This window comes from Salmo salar, chromosome 16, assembly GCF_965601325.2.
Source record: "Salmo salar chromosome 16, fSalSal1, whole genome shotgun sequence".
Classification (NCBI taxonomy): domain Eukaryota; kingdom Metazoa; phylum Chordata; class Actinopteri; order Salmoniformes; family Salmonidae; genus Salmo; species Salmo salar.
Genome location: NC_138306.1, coordinates 87,071,232 through 87,092,716, shown reverse-complemented (window position 1 = coordinate 87,092,716; position 21,485 = coordinate 87,071,232). Strand labels below are relative to the sequence as shown.

Sequence of the window (21,485 nt, the reverse complement as noted above, 5' to 3'; positions counted from 1 at the left end):
GATGTCTGATGGGTTTCTGCTGTGGTTCATATGTCTGATGGGTTTCTGCTGTGATTCTGATGTCTGATGGGTTTCTGCTGTGGTTCTGATGTCTGATGGGTTTCTCCTGTGGTTCATATGTCTGATGGGTTTCTGCTGTGGTTCATATGTCTGATGGGTTTCTGCTGTGATTCATATGTCTGATGGGTTTCTGCTGTGATTCTGATGTCTGATGGGTTTCTGTGTGGTTCTGATGTCTGATGGGTTTCTGCTGTGATTCTGATGTCTGATGGGTTTCTGTGTGGTTCATATGTCTGATGGGTTTCTGCTGTGGTTCATATGTCTGATGGGTTTCTGCTGTGGTTCATATGTCTGATGGGTTCAATGTGTGTTCTCAGTTTGTTTGTAATTTTCTGCAACCTTGGAAAACAATAAAGGAACTGAATTGAATATAGTGACAGATAAAGGTAATGATAATATCGGTTATGACAAGTACAGCTATAACCTAGTGAGTCAAAGTAATACAGTTACTTGAAGTGAATTGAAAGTGACCTGTGGATCATGGCGAACAGGTCTTCAGTAGTACGAGATTTGCTCGGTGACATGAAGACGACATCATCATCAGGTTTGGTTGTTTCGTCAGTCAGAGGAGAGAGGGAGTTATCACTGGGACTAGTAGACTCTGGAGGAACAGGAACAGGATGTTATAGGGAATATCATGCCAGTGATCTGATCACATTCCTTATAGATCATTAAACCCTCTAGAGATGAGAGGACCACAACAGAAGGGATCTGATCACATACCTTATAGGTCATTAAACCCTCTAGAGATGAGAGGACCACAACAGAAGGGATCTGATCACATACCTTATAGGTCATTAAACCCTCTAGAGATGAGAGGACCACAACAGAAGGGATCTGATCACATTCCTTATAGATCATTAAACCCTCTAGAGATGAGAGGACCACAACAGAAGGGATCTGATCACATTCCTTATAGATCATTAAACCCTCTAGAGATGAGAGGACCACAACAGAAGTGATCTGATCACATTCCTTATAGGTCATTAAACCCTCTAAAAGTCTCTTAAAGTCTTAAAGTCTCTTGAAGTCTCTTAAATTAATACATCAATTCAAAAACAATTGATTGCTAAAAAGTCTCAAAGTAAAGTAAAGTATTAAGTAAAGTATTAAAGCTGCAATATGTCACTTTTTGGGTGACCCAACAAAATTCACATAGAAATGAGTTTATATAGATCTGTCATTCTCGTTGAAAGCAAGTCTAAGAAGCAGAAGATCTGTTCGATGTGCTCTATTTCTATGCTTCCCGTTTTTGTGTATTTTACTTTTGGTTTTGTACACCAGCTTCAAACAGCTGAAAATACAATATTTTTGGTTATGGAAAAGATATTTCACAGCACTTTAGATGGTACAGTGATTCACTACACTATATTTGCTTGTTTTGACACATAAACTGAAATTAGGCAAACCGTTAGAATTTTTGCAACCAGGAAATGGTGGAGCGATTTCCACATAATGCATAATATTTAAGAAATGTATAAGTAAAATCTATCAATCCAGACTGACCTTTGCTGAAGTAGTCCTCTGTGTCCGGTGTGGTGGAGTCATCTCTGCTGTTATCCTGTGAGGCACTTCTGGTAGGAACCCCTGATGATGTCATCTCATAGCGGTCCTCTCCACCCCTACCTCTTAGATCTATTACATGGCTGATTGAGTAAGGGTGTGATGCTTCCACAGTTACACCGGGCACTTTGTCAGGACTGCTGCTTGGGCCCAAGTCCCACCTCTGGACCATTTGACTGTGACAGGAGTGTGTCTGTGACTGGCTGTGATAATGCGACTGGGACTGATATGAGTGGGACTCCTCTAGTGTCTCGTACGTCGGTGGTTCCCTTGGATGATCTCTTTGATGATATTCTCGATATTCTCTAATGAGGCCTTGACTGTGACTCATAACCCTTGATATCTCTCTATCGTGCTCTTCCTCCTCCTCGTCTTCTTCATCCTCTGTCCGCTCCCCTAGCACGTGGCACTCCGGGTGAGTAGTAGGAATCACGGGTTCCGGAGTTGGCGGTGGCGCTCGGTGCGTGGGTTCCTCGGGTTCCAAAGGTTCCGCAGGCCGCGTCCGGAACGCCGTCATTGCCCAGAAGGTTCCGGGGCTGTAGCGGTCCTGCCGGTGCCTGGCCAGGCTCTCGTAGGGCGGGGGGCCGTCCGGGTGCTGCATGGGGGTGGGGTGGTGCTGGGGCTGGGGTACAGAGTGGTGGTGATGCTCCTGAGAAGGGTGGTGGGGGTCCTGGGTCGGTGGTGGAGGGGGTTTCTGGGCGATGGGTCTCCTGGGTGGCAGGGGCCTGGTGTTGGTGTCAGAGTGGGGGGTCACGATGGTTACACTGGGCATCTTGGGTCTGGTGGCAGGGGCCCCTGAAGCCTCGTGGGCCCATGCTTGTGGTGGTGGTGGAGGCTCCTGGCCCTGAGCCCCCTGAGCCTGGCCCCGGGCCTGGGGCTGAGAACCATCGGTGGCCCTGTGGCCGGTGGAACGTAGCTGAACGGAGCGCAGCACCGTGGGGGTGATGGCCAGGGCCATGGGGTTGGCAGCAAGTGGGGCCTCTGGAGTCAGAGTGGATCCATAGATAAACCCAGAGGGGGTTGCACTAGCGTTAGCACTAGCGTTAGCATTAGAATTAGCACTAGCGTTAGCACTAGCTTTAGCACTAGCATTAGCGTTAGCGGCTGCAGTGTTACCCGCGGTTGCCCGGGCCTCTGCTGCTGCTGCTGCCCTCTGCTTGTTCTGGTGCAGCGTGTGCATGTGGGTCCGGTGGGCCAGAGTGGGTAACGGCCGGCTGCTGTGGGCGCTGTGAAGAGAACTTAAGTCCAGCTCGGTGGGTGGAGCCGGGAAGTCATAGTCCTTCCTGGATGATGAGGAAGTGGAAGAGGAACAGGAAGAGGAGGATCCAGAGGCCGAGCTAGAGAACTGGGCCTGGGCCTGGTGCTGCAGCGAGGATAGAGAAGACTTCCTCTCAGGGACTTTGGGTTTCCGTTTCCCGCTGGTCGGAGAGAGCGGGCCGGGGAAGAACGCTAATGGGATTGAAGATGTGGGCGTCTCGGATTGGCTGGAGTATCCGCTGGAGGGCGAAGCGAGGCCAGCCAGCTTCTCAGGAGAGCCCAGCTTGAAGTCTCCATCCCCGGGGGGAAGAGGAGGAGAGGTGGGCCTGGAGGAGCTGGAACCAGAGCCGGCGGAATGCATCAATGCCTGGGTCTCTCCCCTGGGAGAGGAGGAGCTGTCCACCGGCGACTTGATGCATTCGATAACAGTAGTACCCGTAGCAGTGCTGGAGTTGGACAAGGAGCTGTTGGGGTCCAGGTTATTTTGGGATTTCAAGTCGTTGAGGAACCAGAGGTCTGCATAGTCAGACTGAACGGCGCCCTCGTCCTTGAAGGAGTGAGTGTCCGTGGACCCGAACGAGGTTGGCTCCGTCATCTCCACAGTCCTGGGGCTCCTGGGGCTCCCTATCCCCCAGGCACCTCCACCACCAACACCCACCGTCTCAGCCTCCAACCCAGGATTCTCCACCTCCCCTGGGCTGGCCATGTCCAGCTGCAGCCTCATCTCTCTGTCTCTGGAAGACATGGGCAGGTTCAGGGTCTGGGTCTGCCCACTACTATGAATCTTTGGTTGGTCCTGGTCGCCCTGCTCGTCACCCTGCTCAGGGGGGACATTCTCTGGAGCACCTGCGCTACACGTCTCCTTCAGCGACGAGCTCCGTTTTGGTGGGGGTGGCTTGACCTTTGGTTTCTTCAGCGGACGACACGGCCTCCCTAGCGTCAGGGTGGCTCCCCTGTAGTCAGAGGACTGAGGAGGGTATCCAGCCATGCCCTCTCCCTCACCAGGCGTAGCGCCCACAGTATTACCCTGGTCACAGTCAGCGCCAGAGCCCACTGCTGCATAGTTGTACATGTAGCTCCTGTAACTCTGGCCCTGCATGGAGTCAAAGTGCATGGAGGATGAGTAGAAGCCCTGGGAGTCTGCTGCAGCAGTAGGGGGAGCTCGGTCTGAGAAGCCGTCGTAGGTGCTGATGCTGGTGTCTATCCTGGTCTGGTCCCCCCTGGAGGAACGCCTGGGGCTGAAGTCCTGACTACACAGCTGGTCCTGATCAGCCTAGAACAGGATAACATAACATTATATAAGATAAGGTAAGATAAGAGAAAAGATTAGAAGAAAAGAGAGGATAAGAGGAGAGGAGAGAAGAGAATAATCTATATTGTTAAATAGCAGTGGTACCTGGTCTTGAGGGTAGGTCCACTCTCCCTCGCTGGCAGTGCTGACCCCTGCATCATCCAGCTGGTCAGTGGCTGAGGAGGTGAAGGAGCTGGACCTATGACCCTGGCCCTGTAATAATAATGATAATAATTCATAATAATAATCAATCCGATTTATATAGCTCTTTTCCAGTAGCTTAAAGTGCTTTACCTAGTTTAGTTAAGAAAATGTAGCTTTATTTTATTTACAGCTAAAATATTAATTTCTTGTACAAAAGTCCCAACAAACAACACCGTGTCCAAGTCAATAAATAAAGTATTGAAGACAGGAAGTCAAAGGTAAGTAGGATCGTCAGAGGGAAACTCACCTGCGGCTGATCCGAATGGTACGGGTCAATGATAAAGCCGGTGAGGTCATCGATGGCGTGCGGCGCGGCGTTGAGCGACAGCTCCGAGTCACAGTGGGAGGAGCCGGTCAGAGGGGGGGAGGCGGCGGGGGGGAGCGTCTCAGAGGTCTGGGAGGGGCATGTGGAACTGCTGCCACTCCAGTTACCACTGGACGACTGGTGGTCCTCCTTATGATAATAATACATGTTATTTGTAGAGCGCTTTTCATCACCTGCAGAAAGCAGAAAGCTCTGCACATCATATCAGTAAGTCAGCCTTGTCCAAGCAAGAATGGCCCATTGGGCAGGAGTCTATCTCCTGTTTCTGTAGTGAGGCAGCTTGATGTACAGTACACCCCCTGGACAGGACACTAGTCTATCTCCTGTTTCTGTAGTAAGACAGCTGGATGTACAGTACACCCCCTGGACAGGACACTAGTCTATCTCCTGTTTCTATATCATGAGGCAGCTTGATGTACAGTACACCCCCTGGACAGGACAATAGTCTATCTCCTGTTTCTATATCGTGAGACAGCTGGATGTACAGTACACCCCCTGGACAGGACACTAGTCTATCTCCTGTTTCTGTAGTGAGACAGCTTGATGTACCAGTACACCCCCTGGACAGGACACTAGTCTATCTCCTGTTTCTGTAGTGAGACAGCTGGATGTACAGTACACCCCCTGGACAGGACACTAGTCTATCTCCTGTTTCTATATCATGAGGCAGTTTGATGTACAGTACACCCCCTGGACAGGACACTAGTCTATCTCCTGTTTCTGTAGTGAGACAGCTTGATGTACAGTACACCCCCTGGACAGGACACTAGTCTATCTCCTGTTTCTGTAGTGAGACAGCTTGATGTACAGTACACCCCCTGGACAGGACACTAGTCTATCTCCTGTTTCTGTAGTGAGACAGCTTGATGTACAGTACACCCCCTGGACAGGACACTAGTCTATCTCCTGTTTCTGTAGTGAGACAGCTGGATGTACAGTACACCCCCTGGACAGCACACTAGTCTATCTCCTGTTTCTATATCATGAGGCAGCTTGATGTACAGTACACCCCCTGGACAGGACACTAGTCTATCTCCTGTTTCTGTAGTGAGACAGCTTGATGTACAGTACACCCCCTGGACAGGACACTAGTCTATCTCCTGTTTCTGTAGTGAGACAGCTTGATGTACAGTACACCCCCTGGACAGGACACTAGTCTATCTCCTGTTTCTGTAGTGAGACAGCTTGATGTACAGTACACCCCCTGGACAGGACACTAGTCTATCTCCTGTTTCTGTAGTGAGACAGCTTGATGTACAGTACACCCCCTGGACAGGACACTAGTCTATCTCCTGTTTCTGTAGTGAGACAGCTTGATGTACAGTACACCCCCTGGACAGGACAGTAGTCTATCTCCTGTTTCTGTAGTGAGACAGCTTGATGTACAGTACACCCCCTGGACAGGACAGTAGTCTGTCGCAGGGCCTGCTCATCAAAAACGTCAAAATGACTTCCAAAAGGCTACAAGCAAAAGAAGACAGGAGACAAGATACACAGATAAGTGAAGATGGCAACGAAGATGTACCTTGTGGTCTATCTGTCCTCTCAGCACCCCCGTAGTAGAGACAGAGTGGATGGGGCTGCTGAAGGTGTCAGAGCTGGAGGAGATCTCACAGCTCCCCATGTCGACCTGACGGGGGAGGCGGGAGCGACCCCGCTCCATCCACATGTGTTCTGGACTCCCCCCGTCTCCCTGCTGTATCCTCTTCAGACTCCCCAGCTGCAGCTCTGGCATGGCCTGGTCATCCGTACTCTCCTCCTCGTCCTTTAACATCCTTGGCCCCGTTCCCGGGAGGAAGTCCTCCGTCTCGTACGGAGAGAGCTCCTCATCTTCATCATCATCGTCGTCATCATCATCCTCATCTTCATCACTGTCGTCCTGGTCCTCGTCGCGTATGCGGCCACCCTCGCGGGGGAGGCTGCGGGAGCGGAGGCGGGAGCCAGAGGCGGTGTACATGGAGGCGTCAGGGTGGTCGGGGAGCGAGGAGATGTTCCCGGTGGAGTGGGAGAGGGAGGTGGGGATGCCCCCCTGGCCGCCGCGCTGGGCACGTATACGTCTCCTGGACGGGGCACCACCGCCACCGATCAGGCAGTCGTCCGTCTGGCAGCCGGAGTCCTTGGTGTGTCCCCCTCGGAGGGACAACTCCTCCTGACAGAGGGACAGGTGAGGGTTGGTGTGGACCATCACTGTCCTTTCCCTCGCCACTGGAGACTCATCAGAGTCTGAAGGGAAACAGGGGTGGCATTGATTAGTATGTCATCAATCAACATGATTAGAAAATAAAGTCTGAGTCTCCTGTTTTCTATCAATGAAATTCAGGCAGATGCAATATTTGTTCAAGTCTAAATGGTGGGACTCCAGAAAATAGGATTGGGTTAAACCATTCAGGTAAAGAAACATAGAAGAAGAACAACAGCATTACAGTCAGTTGACTGAGTGGTAATGACAGTACTTGGAGGTCAGGCACAGACAGACAGTATAACAGACAGACAGCTGTACCCATGTCCTGTTGAACTTGTCTGGGGATACCAGTGATGGTCTTCCTCCTCCTCAGCTTCCTCCTCCTCTGCAGCACAGACTGGGAGTGTACCAGGGAGCAGCGCACACTAGCCTCCCTGTCGAACCCCACCCCTGTGGAGAGGGACAAAGTACACATGAGAGAGCTGCTCTGGAAGCAGTTCACTGATGCCATTTGTTGTCCATCAAGAGTAATGTCTTTCCACATCTCACAAATGACATTCCACACAGTTTACAAGTTACACACATTCACTAATACACAAACAACAGTTCATTAATAGATGAATTGATTCAAACAACAGAGCGAGAGAGAGAAAGAGAGAAAGAGAGAGAGAATGTACAGAGAGAGAGAGAGAGAGAAATGGAGAGAGAAAAGGAGAGAGAGGGAGCGACAGAATGTACAGAGTGAGAGAGAGAAAGGGAGAGAGAGAGAGAGAAAGGGAGAGAGAGCGAGAGAATGTACAGAGTGAGAGAGAGAAATGGAGAGAGAGGGAGAGATAGTGCGAGAGAGAAAGAGAGAGAGAATGTACAGAGAGAGAGAGAAATGGAGAGAGAGGGAGCGACAGAATGTATAGAGTGAGAGAGAGAAAGGGAGAGAGGGAGCGACAGAATGTACAGAGTGAGAGAGAGAGAGAGAGAGAGAGAGAGAGAGGGAGCGACAGAATGTACAGAGTGAGAGAGAGAAAGGGAGAGAGAGAGAGAGAGAGAGAAAGGGAGAGAGAGGGAGCGACAGAATGTACAGAGTGAGAGAGAGAAAGGGAGAGAGAGAGAGAGAAAGAATGTACAGAGTGAGAGAGAGAAAGGGAGAGAGAGAGAGAGAAAGAATGTACAGAGTGAGAGAGAGAAAGGGAGAGAGAGAGAGAGAAAGGGAGAGAGAGAGAGCGATAGAGAGAATATCAAACACATGGAGAGACAGACATTGGAACTATGTTTTGTTTACCAGTGACGTTGATTGGGATGATGCACGAGGACACGACTGCTGGGTCACTCTTCATCCTCTCCTGGGGGGTGGGCAGAGGAAGGGCCTTGGACCAGTTGGTCTGCTTGTCCAGTGTGGAGGGGGGGTTGGGGACAGCACCAGTAGACCTGTGGCCCACTGCAGGCTCAGCATCAGGGTCAGTGGTAGTGGCAGCCTGAAGCAGATGGAGAGAGATACAGTCAGTTACTGTTGAAGGGTTGGAGTAACACCTAGAAAAGTTCCAAATGGTATACTTAATCAATAAGGCACAAGGGGGTGTGGTATGTGGCCAATATACCATGGCTAAGGGCTGTTCTTAGGCACAATGCAATGCGGAGGGCCTGGACACAGCCCTTAGCCGTGGTATATTGGCCATATACCACAAACCCCAGAGGTGCCTTATTGCTATTATAAACTGGTTATCAACGTAATTAGAGCAGTAAAAATACATGTTTTGTCATACCCGTGGTATACGGTCTGATATACCACGGCTGTCAGCCAATCAGCATTCAGTGCTGGAACCAGCCAGGTTCTAATATTCCCTATATACTGTACCACTATAGGACCAGAGCATCATGGCTCACTATATAGGGAATAGAGAACAAGGAGCCCTTTTCAACACATGCTTAGATGTATTGTTACAAAGGCCAACATACAAAGTACATTGTATTCAAGCAGTTACTTAACTCTTATGTTTAACATTTACAAGTTATACACTTACAAGGCACATACACAAAATGAGCAAAACATTTGAATTCCATTTCAGTAAATGAGAATTGTTCTGGAGGAAAGGGAAATGAAGAACAGGAAGATATCAAGATCAACACAGAGATCAACAGACAGCTCAAACGCTCAAGTGTCAAAAAATATGATTCCAGGAAAGTCCCAGAGTTCTGGATAGTGTTGAAAGGAGTGGAGAGGAGAATGATCACGTTTTGAAGACAGTAGACAGGAGCTAATGAGATGTAGATAGTAGACAGGAGCTAATGAGATGTAGATAGTAGACAGGAGCTAATGAGATGTAGACAGTAGACAGTAGACAGGAGCTAATGAGATGTAGACAGTAGACAGTAGACAGGAGCTAATGAGATGTAGATAGTAGACAGGAGCTAATGAGATGTAGACAGTAGACAGGAGACAGGAGACAGGAGCTAGTGAGATGTAGACAGTAGACAGGAGACAGGAGACAGGAGCTAATGAGAAGTAGACAGTAGACAGGAGCTAATGAGATGTAGATAGTAGACATGAGCTAATGAGATGTAGACAGTAGACATGAGCTAATGAGATGTAGACAGTAGACATGAGCTAATGAGATGTAGACAGTAGACATGAGCTAATGAGATGAAGACAGTAGACAGGAGACAGGAGCTAATGAGATGTAGACAGGAGCTAATGAGATGAAGACAGTAGACATGAGCTAATGAGATGTAGACAGTAGACATGAGCTAATGAGATGTAGACAGTAGACAGTAGACAGGAGCTAATGAGATGTAGATAGTAGACAGGAGCTAATGAGATGTAGACAGTAGACAGGAGCTAATGAGATGTAGACAGTAGACAGGAGCTAATGAGATGTAGACAGTAGACAGGAGCTAATGAGATGAAGACAGTAGACAGGAGCTGAGATGTAGACAGTAGTCAGGAGCTAATGAGATGTAGATAGTAGACAGGAGCTAATGAGATGTAGACAGTAGACAGGAGCTAATGAGATGCTAGAGGATGGAGGTTAGAACAGCAGGAAGGAGAAGTAGTAGTAGTTCTATTTAGAACTAGTAAACCAGGAGGCTTGGAATGCAGACAAATACCTTTCTGGTCCATGGGGTGAAGAGGCAACATTCAGTGGGGGATGGGGAGCGGGTACGGTCATACTATAAACACAAAACATGAAGAAAACAAAAATGATGACAACTTGATCGATGGGACAAATGAAAACCATGGATGGGACTTAGAGACATAGGTGAAATCATATTGAATGAAATATTTGACAGGATGAAACATGGGGACCAGGTGCTGCGGACGGGGACACAAAACGTTGTGAGTAACTTCTTGTGATGCTAAGGAGATGAGTAAGTCAGGCATCCTTCTTCCCCTATTAGACAAGGAAGTGATTTCATCATCGCATCCTACAAGAAAATGGAGTGAAAGAATTATATTTATCTGTGAATGCTGAGAGGTGACCGTTTTCAGGATCCTCAGGACAGAAAGCTGTTATAAGCTGTTATAAGCTGTAATAAGAGTGGCGTTAGCAGGACTCTAGAGGGGTCATCTTGCAATGAACGCCATCCCATTTACCTTTCTCTGTATAGTGTGACAGTGAACCTCCCTTCCAGGTCTCTCCTGCAGCGTTAAAGGAAGATACGTAGCATGATGAGTCATAACGCTAAACATTCTTATGTGCAATACAATCATACTCCCCCAGCATGCAAACTCACTGGGATGGAAAATATATGACAAAAACATGCGATGAGATCAGGTAGCCTAGCGGTTAGAGAGACGAGCCAGCAACCGGAGAGTTACTAGTTCTAATCCCGGGTCTGACGGGGAAAATCTGACGGGAAGTGGTCAAATCTTAAGATGCCTGCTGTTGTGCCCTTGAGCAAGGCACTTAACCCCTACAACGACAGCTCCCAGAGTGGCAGCCCCCTGCACCTCTCCAAAATGTGTTTATGTGTCTTTCGGAGGGGTTGGGTTAAGAGCGGAAGTGAAATTTCGGTTGGACCTTGAGTGTTATTGACCGATAAAGTGATCTGAATGTAGATATATGTGTTCTGATGAGATACAAGAGCTGTGTCTTTTCTGTTACCTTTCTTTGTATTGTCTGGATGTCTGTCTCTCTCATGTGTCTCTCCTAGTGGTAGCCATGCAGCAGAGAGAGAGAGAACACAACAAGCTGAAACCTACTAAGCTCACTGCACTGTACTGGTGACATCATCAACAATGGACACATGCTACTATATCATGTTAAGAAGAAATTCAACTGTATTTTCATAGTTACAGTTACAGGACCACAATGGGAAAACACAGTGGACATCACACAGTACGTGTAGGTTGACATCACACAGCACTTGTAGGTTGACATCACACAGCACTTGTAGGTTGACATCACACACCACTTGTAGGTTGACATCACACAGCACTTGTAGGTTGACATCACACAGCACTTGTAGGTTGACAACACACAGCACTTGTAGGTTGACATCACACAGCACTTGTAGGTTGACATCACACAGCACTTGTAGGTTGACAACACATAGCACTTGTAGGTTGACAACACACAGCACTTGTAGGTTGACATCACACCCCATTTGTAGGTTGACATCACACACCACTTGTAGGTTGACAACACACAGCACTTGTAGGTTGACATCACAGACAACACACACCACTAACAGGCACTACACTATGTGATAGTTTACCTTCCGCAGTTGATATTCTATCTCTCTCTCTGGTCTCGCCTGCTGCTTGTCAATAAAACAAACAAATACAGTCAAGTCATTTCAGCACTTCTCCTCAGGACATTGATTAGCTGCTGTATCAGTCAGGTCATTTCAGCACTTCTCCTCAGGACATTGATTAGCTGCTGTATCAGTCAGGTCATTTCAGCACTTCTCCTCAGGACATTGATTAGCTGCTGTATCAGTCAGGTCATTTCAGCACTTCTCCTCAGGACATTGATTAGCTGCTGTATCAGTCAGGTCATTTCAGCACTTCTCCTCAGGACATTGATTAGCTGCTGTATCAGTCAGGTCATTTCAGCACTTCTCCTCAGGACATTGATTAGCTGCTGTATCAGTCAGGTCATTTCAGCACTTCTCCTCAGGACATTGATTAGCTGCTGTATCAGTCAGGTCATTTCAGCACTTCTCCTCAGGACATTGATTAGCTGCTGTATCAGTCAGGTCATTTCAGCACTTCTCCTCAGGACATTGATTAGCTGCTGTATCAGTCAGGTCATTTCAGCACTTCTCCTCAGGACATTGATAGCTGCTGATAGCTGCTGTATCAGATGTGCTTGTATAGCACTTAAGCAAAAGCCTGTAAAGACATGTGAATCCCCTTACCGCACGGCTGTGCCTGCCCCTCTGCTCGTGCCGTCTGAGGGTGCGTGGGGAAGGGAGGGTGGGCATTGGAGGAGCCCCAGAGATGGAGATGGTCACTCTGCGCTCGCGGCTGTTCGACCGTTGACGTTGCTTTTGGTCTGTAAACCATGAGGGAAATACTGTGGTCAGATTCTGACAGGGTCTCGCTACATTAGATGACTGTATTCACTAGCAGTCACCATGTTGTGTTACAGCTTTAACAGCCACTGGTTCCTCACTGAGATTATATCAATCAAGAGTTTTCTAGAACCCAGACAAGCAGGTGTTCACAGTACTAACACTAGGTGGCACCACATATGAGGGAGTACTGATGGACTTCACACCAACCCTGGTTCAAACTGTTGTTAGGTAGGGTGTTTATGGTGTGTGTGTGTTTGTGTGCTTTGGTTACCAAGCTCTATTTAGGGCTCAGAAGCTCTGCTTGGTATTTCTGTGTTAGGTGTTAGGTGGTATGCTAGGTGTTAGGTGGTGTGTGTTAGGTGGTATGCTAGGTGTTAGGTGGTGTGTGTTAGGTGGTATGCTAGGTGTTAGGTGGTGTGTGTTAGGCGGTGTATGTTAGGTGGTGTATGTTAGGTGATGTATGTTAAGTACATTTACATTTTCAGTCATTTAGCAGACGCTCTTATCCAGAGCGACTTACAGTAGTGAATGCATACATTTCATACAATTTCATTTTTTTTTTTTCTGTGCGGTGTATGCTAGGTGTTAGGTGGTGTATGATAGGTGTTAGGTGGTGTATGTTAGGTGGTGTATGCTAGGTGTTAGGTGGTGTATGTTAGGTGGTGTATGTTAGGTGGTGTATGCTAGGTGTTAGGTGGTGTATGTTAGGTGGTGTATGCTAGGTGTTAGGTGGTGTATGTTAGGTGGTGTATGTTAGGTGGTGTGTGTTAGGTGGTCTGTGTTAGGTGGTGTATGTTAGGTGGTGTATGTTAGGTGGTGTATGCTAGGTGTTAGGTGGTGTATGTTAGGTGGTGTATGCTAGGTGTTAGGTGGTGTATGTTAGGTGGTGTATGTTAGGTGGTGTATGCTAGGTGGTATATGTTAGGTGGTGTATGCTAGGTGTTAGGTGGTGTATGTTAGGTGGTTTATGCTAGGTGTTAGGTGGTGTATGTTAGGTGGTGTATGCTAGGTGTTAGGTGGTGTGTGTTAGGTGGTTTATGTTAGGTGGTGTATGTTAGGTGGTCTGTGTTAGGTGGTCTGTGTTAGGTGGTGTATGTTAGGTGGTGTATGTTAGGTGATGTATGCTAGGTGTTAGGTGGTGTATGTTAGGTGTTAGGTGGTGTGTGTTAGGTGGTGTATGTTACGTGGTGTATGTTAGGTGGTCTGTGTTAGATGGTGTATGTTAGGTGGTGTGTGTAAGGTGTTAGGTGTTGTATGTTAGGTGGTGTGTGTTAGGTGGTGTGTGTTAGGTGTTGTATATCAGGTGGTGTGTGTTAGGTGATGTATGTTAGGTGGTGTATGCTAGGTGTTAGGTGGTGTGTGTTAGGTGTTAGGTGGTGTGTGTTAGGTGTTAGGTGGTGTATGTCAGGTGTTAGGTCGTGTATGTTAGGTGGTGTGGTTAGGTGGTGTGTGTTAGGTGTTAGCTGGTGTATGTTAGGTGTTAGGTGGTGTATGCTAGGTGGTGTGGGTTAGGTGGTGTGTGTTAGGTGGTGTATGTTAGGTTGTGTATGTTAGGTGGTGTGTGTTAGGTGGTGTATGTTAAATGGTGTATGTTAGGTGGTGTGTGTAAGGTGTTAGGTGGTGTATGTTAGGTGGTGTGTGTTAGGTGGTGTGTGAAAGGTGTTAGGTGGTGTGAGTTAGGTGGTGTGTGTTAGGTGTGTGTGTTAGGTGTTACGTGGTGTATGTTAGGCGGTGTGTGTTAGGTGGTGTATGTTAGGTGGTGTGTGTTAGGTGGTGTATGTTAGGTGGTGTGTTAGGTGGTGTGTGTTAGGTGGTGTATGTTAGGTGGTGTATGCTTGGTGTTAGGTGGTGTGTGTTAGGTGTTAGGTGGTGTGTGTTAGGTGGTGCATGCTAGGTGTTAGGTGGTGTGTGTTAGGTGGTGTATGTTAGGTGTTAGGTGGTATGTGTTTGGTGTTAGGTGGTGTGTGTTAGGTGGTGTATGCTAGGTGTTAGGTGGTGTGTGTTAGGTGGTGTATGTTAGGTGTTAGGTGGTGTGTGTTAGGTGGTGTATGCTAGGTGTTAGGTGGTGTGTGTTAGGTGGTGTATGTTAGGTGTTAGGTGGTGTATGCTAGGTGTTAGGTGGTGTGGGGTATGTTAGGTGGTGTATGCTAGGTGTTATGTGGTGTGTGTTAGGTGGTGTGTGTTAGGTGGTGTGTGTTAAGGTGTGTGTGTTAGGTGGTGTATGTTAGGTGGTGTGTATTAGGTGGTGTATGTTAGGTGGTGTGTGTTAGGTGGCGTCTGTTAGGAGGTGTGTGTTAGGTTTTAGGTGGTGTATGTTAGGTGGTGTGTGTTAAGGTGTGTGTGTTAGGTGATGTATGTTAGGTGGTGTATGTTAGGTGTTAAGTGGTGTGTGTTAGGTGGTGTATGCTAGGTGTTAGGTGGTGTGTGTTAGGTGTCAGGTGGTGTGTGTTAGGTGGTGTATGTTAGGTGTTAAGTGGTGTATGTTAGGTCGTGTATGTTAGGTGGTGTGTGTTTGGTGGCGTCTGTTAGGAGGTGTGTGTTAGGTGTTAGGATGTGTATGTTAGGTGGTGTGTGTTAAGGTGTGTGTGTTAGGTGATGTATGTTAGGTGGTGTGTGTTAGATGGTGTATGCTAGGTGTTAGGTGGTGTGTGTTAGGTGGTGTATGTTAGGTGTTAAGTGGTGTGTGTTAGGTGGTGTATGTCAGGTGTTAGGTGGTGTATGTTAGGTGGTGTATGTTAGGTGGTGTGTGTTAGGTGTTAGGTGGTGTATGTTAGATGTTAGGTCGTGTATGCTAGGTGGTGTGTGTTAAGTGGTGTGTGTTAGGTGGTGTATGCTAGGTGGTGTGTGTTAGGTGGTGTGTGTTAGGTGGTGTGTGCTAGGTGGTGTGTGTTAGGTGGTGTATGTAAGGTGTTAGGTGGTGTGTGTTAGGTGGTGTATGTAAGGTGTTAGGTGGTGTGTGTTAGGTGGTGTATGTTACGTGGTGTATGCTAGGTGGTGTGTGTTAGGTGGTGTGTGTTAGGTGGTGTGTGTTAGGTGGTGTGTGTTAGGTGGTGTATGCTAGGTGGTGTGTGTTAGGTGGTGTGTGTTAGGTGGTGTGTGCTAGGTGGTGTGTGTTAGGTGGTGTATGTTAGGTGTTAGGTGGTGTATGTTAGGTGGTGTATGTTAGGTGGTGTGTGTTAAGGTGTGTGTGTTAGGTGATGTATGTTAGGTGGTGTGTGTTAGGTGGTGTATGCTAGGTGTTAGGTAGTGTGTGTTAGGTGTTAGGTGGTGTGTGTTAGGTGGTGTATGTCAGGTGTTAGGTGGTGTATGTTAGGTGGTGTGTGTTAGGTGGTGTATGTTAGGTGGTGTGTGTTAGGTGGTGTATGTTAGGTGGTGTATGTTAGGTGGTGTATGCTAGGTGGTGTGTGTTAGGTGGTGTATGTTAGGTGGTGTATGCTAGGTGGTGTGTGTTAGGTGGTGTGTGTTAGGTGGTGTATGTTAGGTGGTGTGTGTTAAGGTGTGTGTGTTAGGTGGTGTGTGTTAAGGTGTGTGTGTTAGGTTGTGTGTGTTAGGTGGGGTATGTTAGGTGGTGTGTGTTAAGGTGTGTGTGTTAGGTGATGTATGTTAGGTGGTGTGTGTTAGGTGGTGTATGCTAGGTGTTAGGTGGTGTGTGTTAGGTGTTAGGTGGTGTGTGTTAGGTGGTGTATGTTAGGTGTTAGGTGGTGTGTGTTAGGTGGTGTATGTCAGGTGTTAGGTGGTGTATGTTAGGTTGTGTATGTTAGGTGTTAGGTGGTGTATGCTAGGTGGTGTGTGTTAGGTGCTGTGTGTTAGGTGGTGTATGCTAGGTGGTGTGTGTTAGGTGGTGTATGTTAGGTGGTGTATGCTAGGTGGTGCGTGTTAGGTGGTGTGTGTTAGGTGGTGTATGTTAGGTGTTAGGTGGTGTATGTTAGGTGGTGTGTGTTAAGGTGTGTGTGTGTTAGGTGATGTATGTTAGGTGGTGTGTGTTAGGTGGTGTATGCTAGGTGTTAGGTAGTGTGTGTTAGGTGTTAGGTGGTGTGTGTTAGGTGTTAGGTTGTGTGTGTTAGGTGGTGTATGTCAGGTGTTAGGTTGTGTATGTTAGGTGGTGTGTGTTAGGTGGTGTGTTTAGGTGTTAGGTGGTGTATGTTAGGTGTTAGGTTGTGTATGTTAGGTGGTTTGTGTTAGGTGGTGTATGTTAGGTGGTGTATGTTAGGTCGTGTATGCTAGGTGGTGTGTGTTAGGTGGTGTATGTTAGGTGGTGTATGCTAGGTGGTGTGTGTTAGGTGGTGTGTGTTAGGTGGTGTATGTTAGGTGGTGTGTGTTAAGGTGTGTGTGTTAGGTGGTGTATGTTAGGTGGTGTATGTTAGGTGGTGTGTGTTAGGTGGTGTATGTTAGGTGGTGTGTGTTAAGGTGTGTGTGTTAGGTGATGTATGTTAGGTGGTGTGTGTTAGGTGGTGTATGCTAGGTGTTAGGTGGTGTGTGTTAGGTGTTAGGTGGTGTGTGTTAGGTGGTGTATGTTAGGTGTTAGGTGGTGTGTGTTAGGTGGTGTATGTCAGGTGTTAGGTGGTGTATGTTAGGTCGTGTATGTTAGGTGGTGTGTGTTAGGTGTCAGGTGGTGTATGTTAGGTGTTAGGTGGTGTATGCTAGGTGGTGTGTGTTAGGTGGTGTGTGTCAGGTGGTGTATGTTAGGTGGTGTATGCTAGGTGGTGTGTGTTAGGTGGTGTATGTTAGGTGTTAGGTGGTGTATGTTAAGTGGTGTATGTTAGGTGGTGTATGTTAGGTGGTGTGTGTTAGGTGGTGTGTGTTAGGTGGTGTATGTCAGGTGTTGTGTGTCAGGTGGTGTGTGTTAGGTGGTGTGTGTTAGGTGGTGTGTGTTAGGTGGTGTATGTTACGTGGTGTATGCTAGGTGGTGTGTGTTAGGTGGTGTATATTAGGTGGTGTGTGTTAGGTGTTGTGTGTTAGGTTTTGTGTGTTAGGTGGTGTGTGTTAGGTGGTGTATGCTAGGTGGTGTGTGTTAGGTGGTGTAGGTTAGGTGTTAGGTGGTGTATGTTAGGTGGTGTATGTTAGGTGGTGTGTGTTAAGGTGTGTGTGTTAGGTGATGTATGTTAGGTGGTGTGTGTTAGGTGGTGTGTGTTAGGTGGTGTGTGTTAGGTGTTAGGTGGTGTGTGTTAGGTGGTGTATGTCAGGTGTTAGGTGGTGTATATTAGGTGGTGTGTGTTAGGTGGTGTATGTTAGGTTGTGTATGTTAGGTGGTGTGTGTTAGGTGGTGTATGTGAGGTGGTGTGTGCTAGGTGGTGTGTGTTAGGTGGTGTATGCTAGGTGGTGTGTGTTAGGTGGTGTGTGTTAGGTGGTGTATGTTAGGTGGTGTATGCTAGGTGGTGTGTGTTAGGTGGTGTGTGTTAGGTGGTGTGTGTTAGGTGGTGTATGTTAGGTGGTGTATGCTAGGTGGTGTGTGTTAGGTGGTGTATGCTAGGTGGTGTGTGTTAGGTGGTGTATGCTAGGTGGTGTGTGTTAGGTGGTGTATGTTAGGTGGTGTATGCTAGGTGGTGTATGCTAGGTGGTGTATGCTAGGTGGTGTATGCTAGGTGGTGTGTGTTAGGTGGTGTGTGTTAGGTGGTGTGTGTTAGGTGGTGTATTCTAGGTGGTGTATGCTAGGTGGTGTGTGCTAGGTGGTGTATGCTAGGTGGTGTATGTTAGGTGGTGTGTGTTAGGTGGTGACCTCTCACCTCTGTGCAGGGCTCGCAGGCTCTGCTTGGCATGTCTGTGGAGCTCCTCTACGCATGGCGGCCGGCTGCAGGGGTGAAACACGTTGTGGTGCTGGTGCCATGGAGCCTGGTAGTGCACTGTTAGCTTACTCTCCACATCCAGGTTAGAGACAGCTAGGGAGAGAGACAACAGGAGAATATATTGGTCATATTTATATTATTGAAAATATGTTCTTTGAAAGAAAGAGGAATGACAGACAGCAGGTTAGGTTATGCTGTACTTTTCATTCATTGGCTGTTGTGATTGTTATTCGTTGATAGGGTTATGAAGATTAAACAAATATATATACGTTTAATTAACTAGGCAAGTCAGTTAAGAACAAAGTCTTATTCACAATGATGGCTTAAGATAGGGAGCGAGATAACAGGAGAATAGATCATTATTATTCATTTGCACATAAATTCTTTTTTGTTGTTGTTGCTATTACTGGGAGAGAAGACCCTCAGCTATGTTTTTAGACACGGTATGACCCCAACAGTATGAGCCCAACAGTATGACCCCAACAGTATGACCCCAACAGTATGACCCCAACAGTATGAGCCCAACAGTATGACCCCAACAGTATGAGCCCAACAGTATGACCCCAACAGTATGACCCCAACAGTATGACCCCAACAGTATGAGCCCAACAGTATGACCCCAACAGTATGACCCCAACAGTATGACCCCAACAGTATGAGCCCAACAGTATGACCCCAACAGTATGAGCCCAACAGTATGACCCCAACAGTATGAGCCCAACAGTATGACCCCAACAGTATGACCCCAACAGTATGAGCCCAACAGTATGACCCCAACAGTATGACCCCAACAGTATGAGCCCAACAGTATGACCCCAACAGTATGACCCCAACAGTATGATCCCAACAGTATGACCCCAACAGTATGACCCCAACAGTATGAGCCCAACAGTATGACCCCAACAGTATGAGCCCAACAGTATGACCCCAACAGTATGAGCCCAACAGTATGACCCCAACAGTATGACCCCAACAGTATGACCCCAACAGTATGAGCCCAACAGTATGACCCCAACAGTATGACCCCAACAGTATGAGCCCAACAGTATGACCCCAACAGTATGACCCCAACAGTATGACCCCAACAGTATGACCCCAACAGTATGAGCCCAACAGTATGACCCCAACAGTATGACCCCAACAGTATGACCCCAACAGTATGATCCCAACAGTATGACCCCAACAGTATGACCCCAACAGTATGAGCCCAACAGTATGAGCCCAACAGTATGACCCCAACAGTATGACCCCAACAGTATGACCCCAACAGTATGACCCCAACAGTATGAGCCCAACAGTATGAGCCTAACAGTATGAGCCCAACAGTATGACCCCAACAGCCTTCCATAAACAGCTGTAACTTTGGTTGTCCAGCTACAATCACACCAAGACCTTGATATAAATCAATACATTATATATACATATAATTCAAGAAATTATATATACATATCATTTATATACACATATATATTGAAATATTTCCGAGCAAAGGATCAAAATGTGATTCTGACTTTAAACTTTAAGAGGGAACCCGCGCAACATGAACAGGAAGAATACAGGAGTTACGAAACCAGACACTGCCATTCCATACCAGCAGGGGGCAGTAACACATATCAGCATCAACTGAATTAAACTGACAACTGCTCCAATGACAATCGTCCATGTTTCCTCAAAACACCATCTCTGCTGCTGTTATGCATCAACACATAGATGCACAGAACATCTGATTTAAAGAGACGGTGGTGTTATTATAATGCAGACAAAAGACAACGCTGCTTTTATCCTCCAAGGCTGGGAGAGGGGGATGAGGAGGAGAGAGATGAACAGAAGATACGAGGGAGATGTAACCCTCTTTCTTTCATCATCTTTTATCTTCTGGCCTTGCTTTCATTTCAACCCTCATATTACAACAGCATCTGTTCATTAACATCTACAGTAGGTGTGTGTGTGTGTGTGTGTGTGTGTGTGTGTGTGTGTGTGTGTGTGTGTGTGTGTGTGTGTGTGTGTGTGTGTGTGTGTGTGTGTGTGTGTGTGTGTGTGTCTGTGTGTGTGTGTGTGTGTGTGTCTCTGTGTGTGTGTGTGTGTGTCTCTGTGTGTGTGTGTGTGTGTCTGTGTGTGTGTATGTCTGTGTCTGTATGTGTGTGTTCGCTGTGCGTGTCTGAGAGTTAGTTCGCTGTGTTCGTGTGTGCGCTCGCCCGTGTGTGTAGCCTGTTGTTTCCTTGAATAACCCAGGCTCATCTGTAACCAGGCAACCCTTCCTATCTGATGTAGGATGAATAGAATGATCTCTATCAATCCATAATCATGAGACTAATGTGGATGAGACGATCTGTCCAGGTCTGATGATTTCAGCCCAGAGAAAGCAGAACATTCAATAGGTCCCTGACAGCCAGAAAATGAATAAGCACAGCTAGCTTGCACAGTGTATGTTACCAGCTGGGTTGTGCCTCTATACAAGACTGTGTTAGCCCAATGAGCTAAAGCCATTGACCTCCATCAGTGGGCTAACAGTCTTGTGGCGCACAAGAGACCCGGGGTTCGAACCCAGTTGGTATAAAGGATTTCTGAAGAGGGCTACTACAGTTCCCAGGGCCCTTAACTGGCCCTCTCCCCATCTATATAGAAGCCAGTTGGAGGGTTCAACCACTGTGGTCTGAAGAGGTCTACTACAGTTCCCAGGGCCCTTAACTGGCCCTCTCCCCATCTATATAGAAGCCAGTTGGAGGGTTCAACCACTGTGGTCTGAAGAGGTCTACTACAGTTCCCAGGGCCCTTAACTGGCCCTCTCCCCATCTATAGAGAAGCCAGTTGGAGGGTTCAACCACTGTGGTTTGAAGAGGTCTATCTAAAGCCTTTTTCCCCTCACTTTTTCTCCCCAATTGGTAGTTAGTCTTGTCCCATCGCTGCAACTCAGACTCGGGAGAAGTGAAGGTATAGAGCCATGCGTCCTCCGAAACACAACCCTGCCTAGCCGCATTGCTTCTTGATACATTGCTCGCTTAACCCGGAAGCCAGCCGCACCAATGCATCGGAGGAAACACCGTATAACTGGCGACCGAAGTCAGCTTGCAGACGCCCGGTAGAGTGCAATGGGACAGCCCTCCCCTAACCTGGACAAAGCTGGGCCAATTGTGCACCACCTTATGGGTCTCCCGGTCACGGCCGGCTATGACACAGCCTGAGATCGAACCCAGGTCTGTAGTGACGCCTCAAACACTGTAATGCAGAGCCTTAGACCGCTGCGCCACTTGGGAGGCCCACCTAGGGCCTTTAAGTGACACTGAAGTGAGTACTGACAATGACGGG

The 21,485-nt window shown here is 47.6% G+C and overlaps 1 protein-coding gene across 2 annotated transcripts in view; it reads right to left on the bottom strand.

Moving 5' to 3' along the window:
- Positions 1-21,485, bottom strand: part of LOC106595567 (actin remodeling regulator NHS) — a 159,446-nt gene that overhangs the window by 8,991 nt on the left and 128,970 nt on the right. The window contains exons 2-13 of one of the 2 annotated variants that reach the window (XM_045698309.2): positions 18,120-18,272; positions 12,238-12,374; positions 11,593-11,634; positions 10,980-11,024; positions 10,469-10,513; positions 8,159-8,351; positions 7,201-7,332; positions 6,226-6,923; positions 4,623-4,829; positions 4,277-4,384; positions 1,567-4,153; positions 532-661 (exon numbers count right to left, since the gene is read on the bottom strand). In XM_045698309.2, the coding sequence (XP_045554265.2) occupies positions 532-661; positions 1,567-4,153; positions 4,277-4,384; positions 4,623-4,829; positions 6,226-6,923; positions 7,201-7,332; positions 8,159-8,351; positions 10,469-10,513; positions 10,980-11,024; positions 11,593-11,634; positions 12,238-12,374; positions 18,120-18,272 (4,477 nt within the window). Of the gene's footprint in view, positions 1-531; positions 662-1,566; positions 4,154-4,276; positions 4,385-4,622; positions 4,830-6,225; positions 6,924-7,200; positions 7,333-8,158; positions 8,352-9,981; positions 10,045-10,468; positions 10,514-10,979; positions 11,025-11,592; positions 11,635-12,237; positions 12,375-18,119; positions 18,273-21,485 lie in introns of both variants that reach the window. The other variant, XM_045698311.2, reaches the window with a different exon arrangement.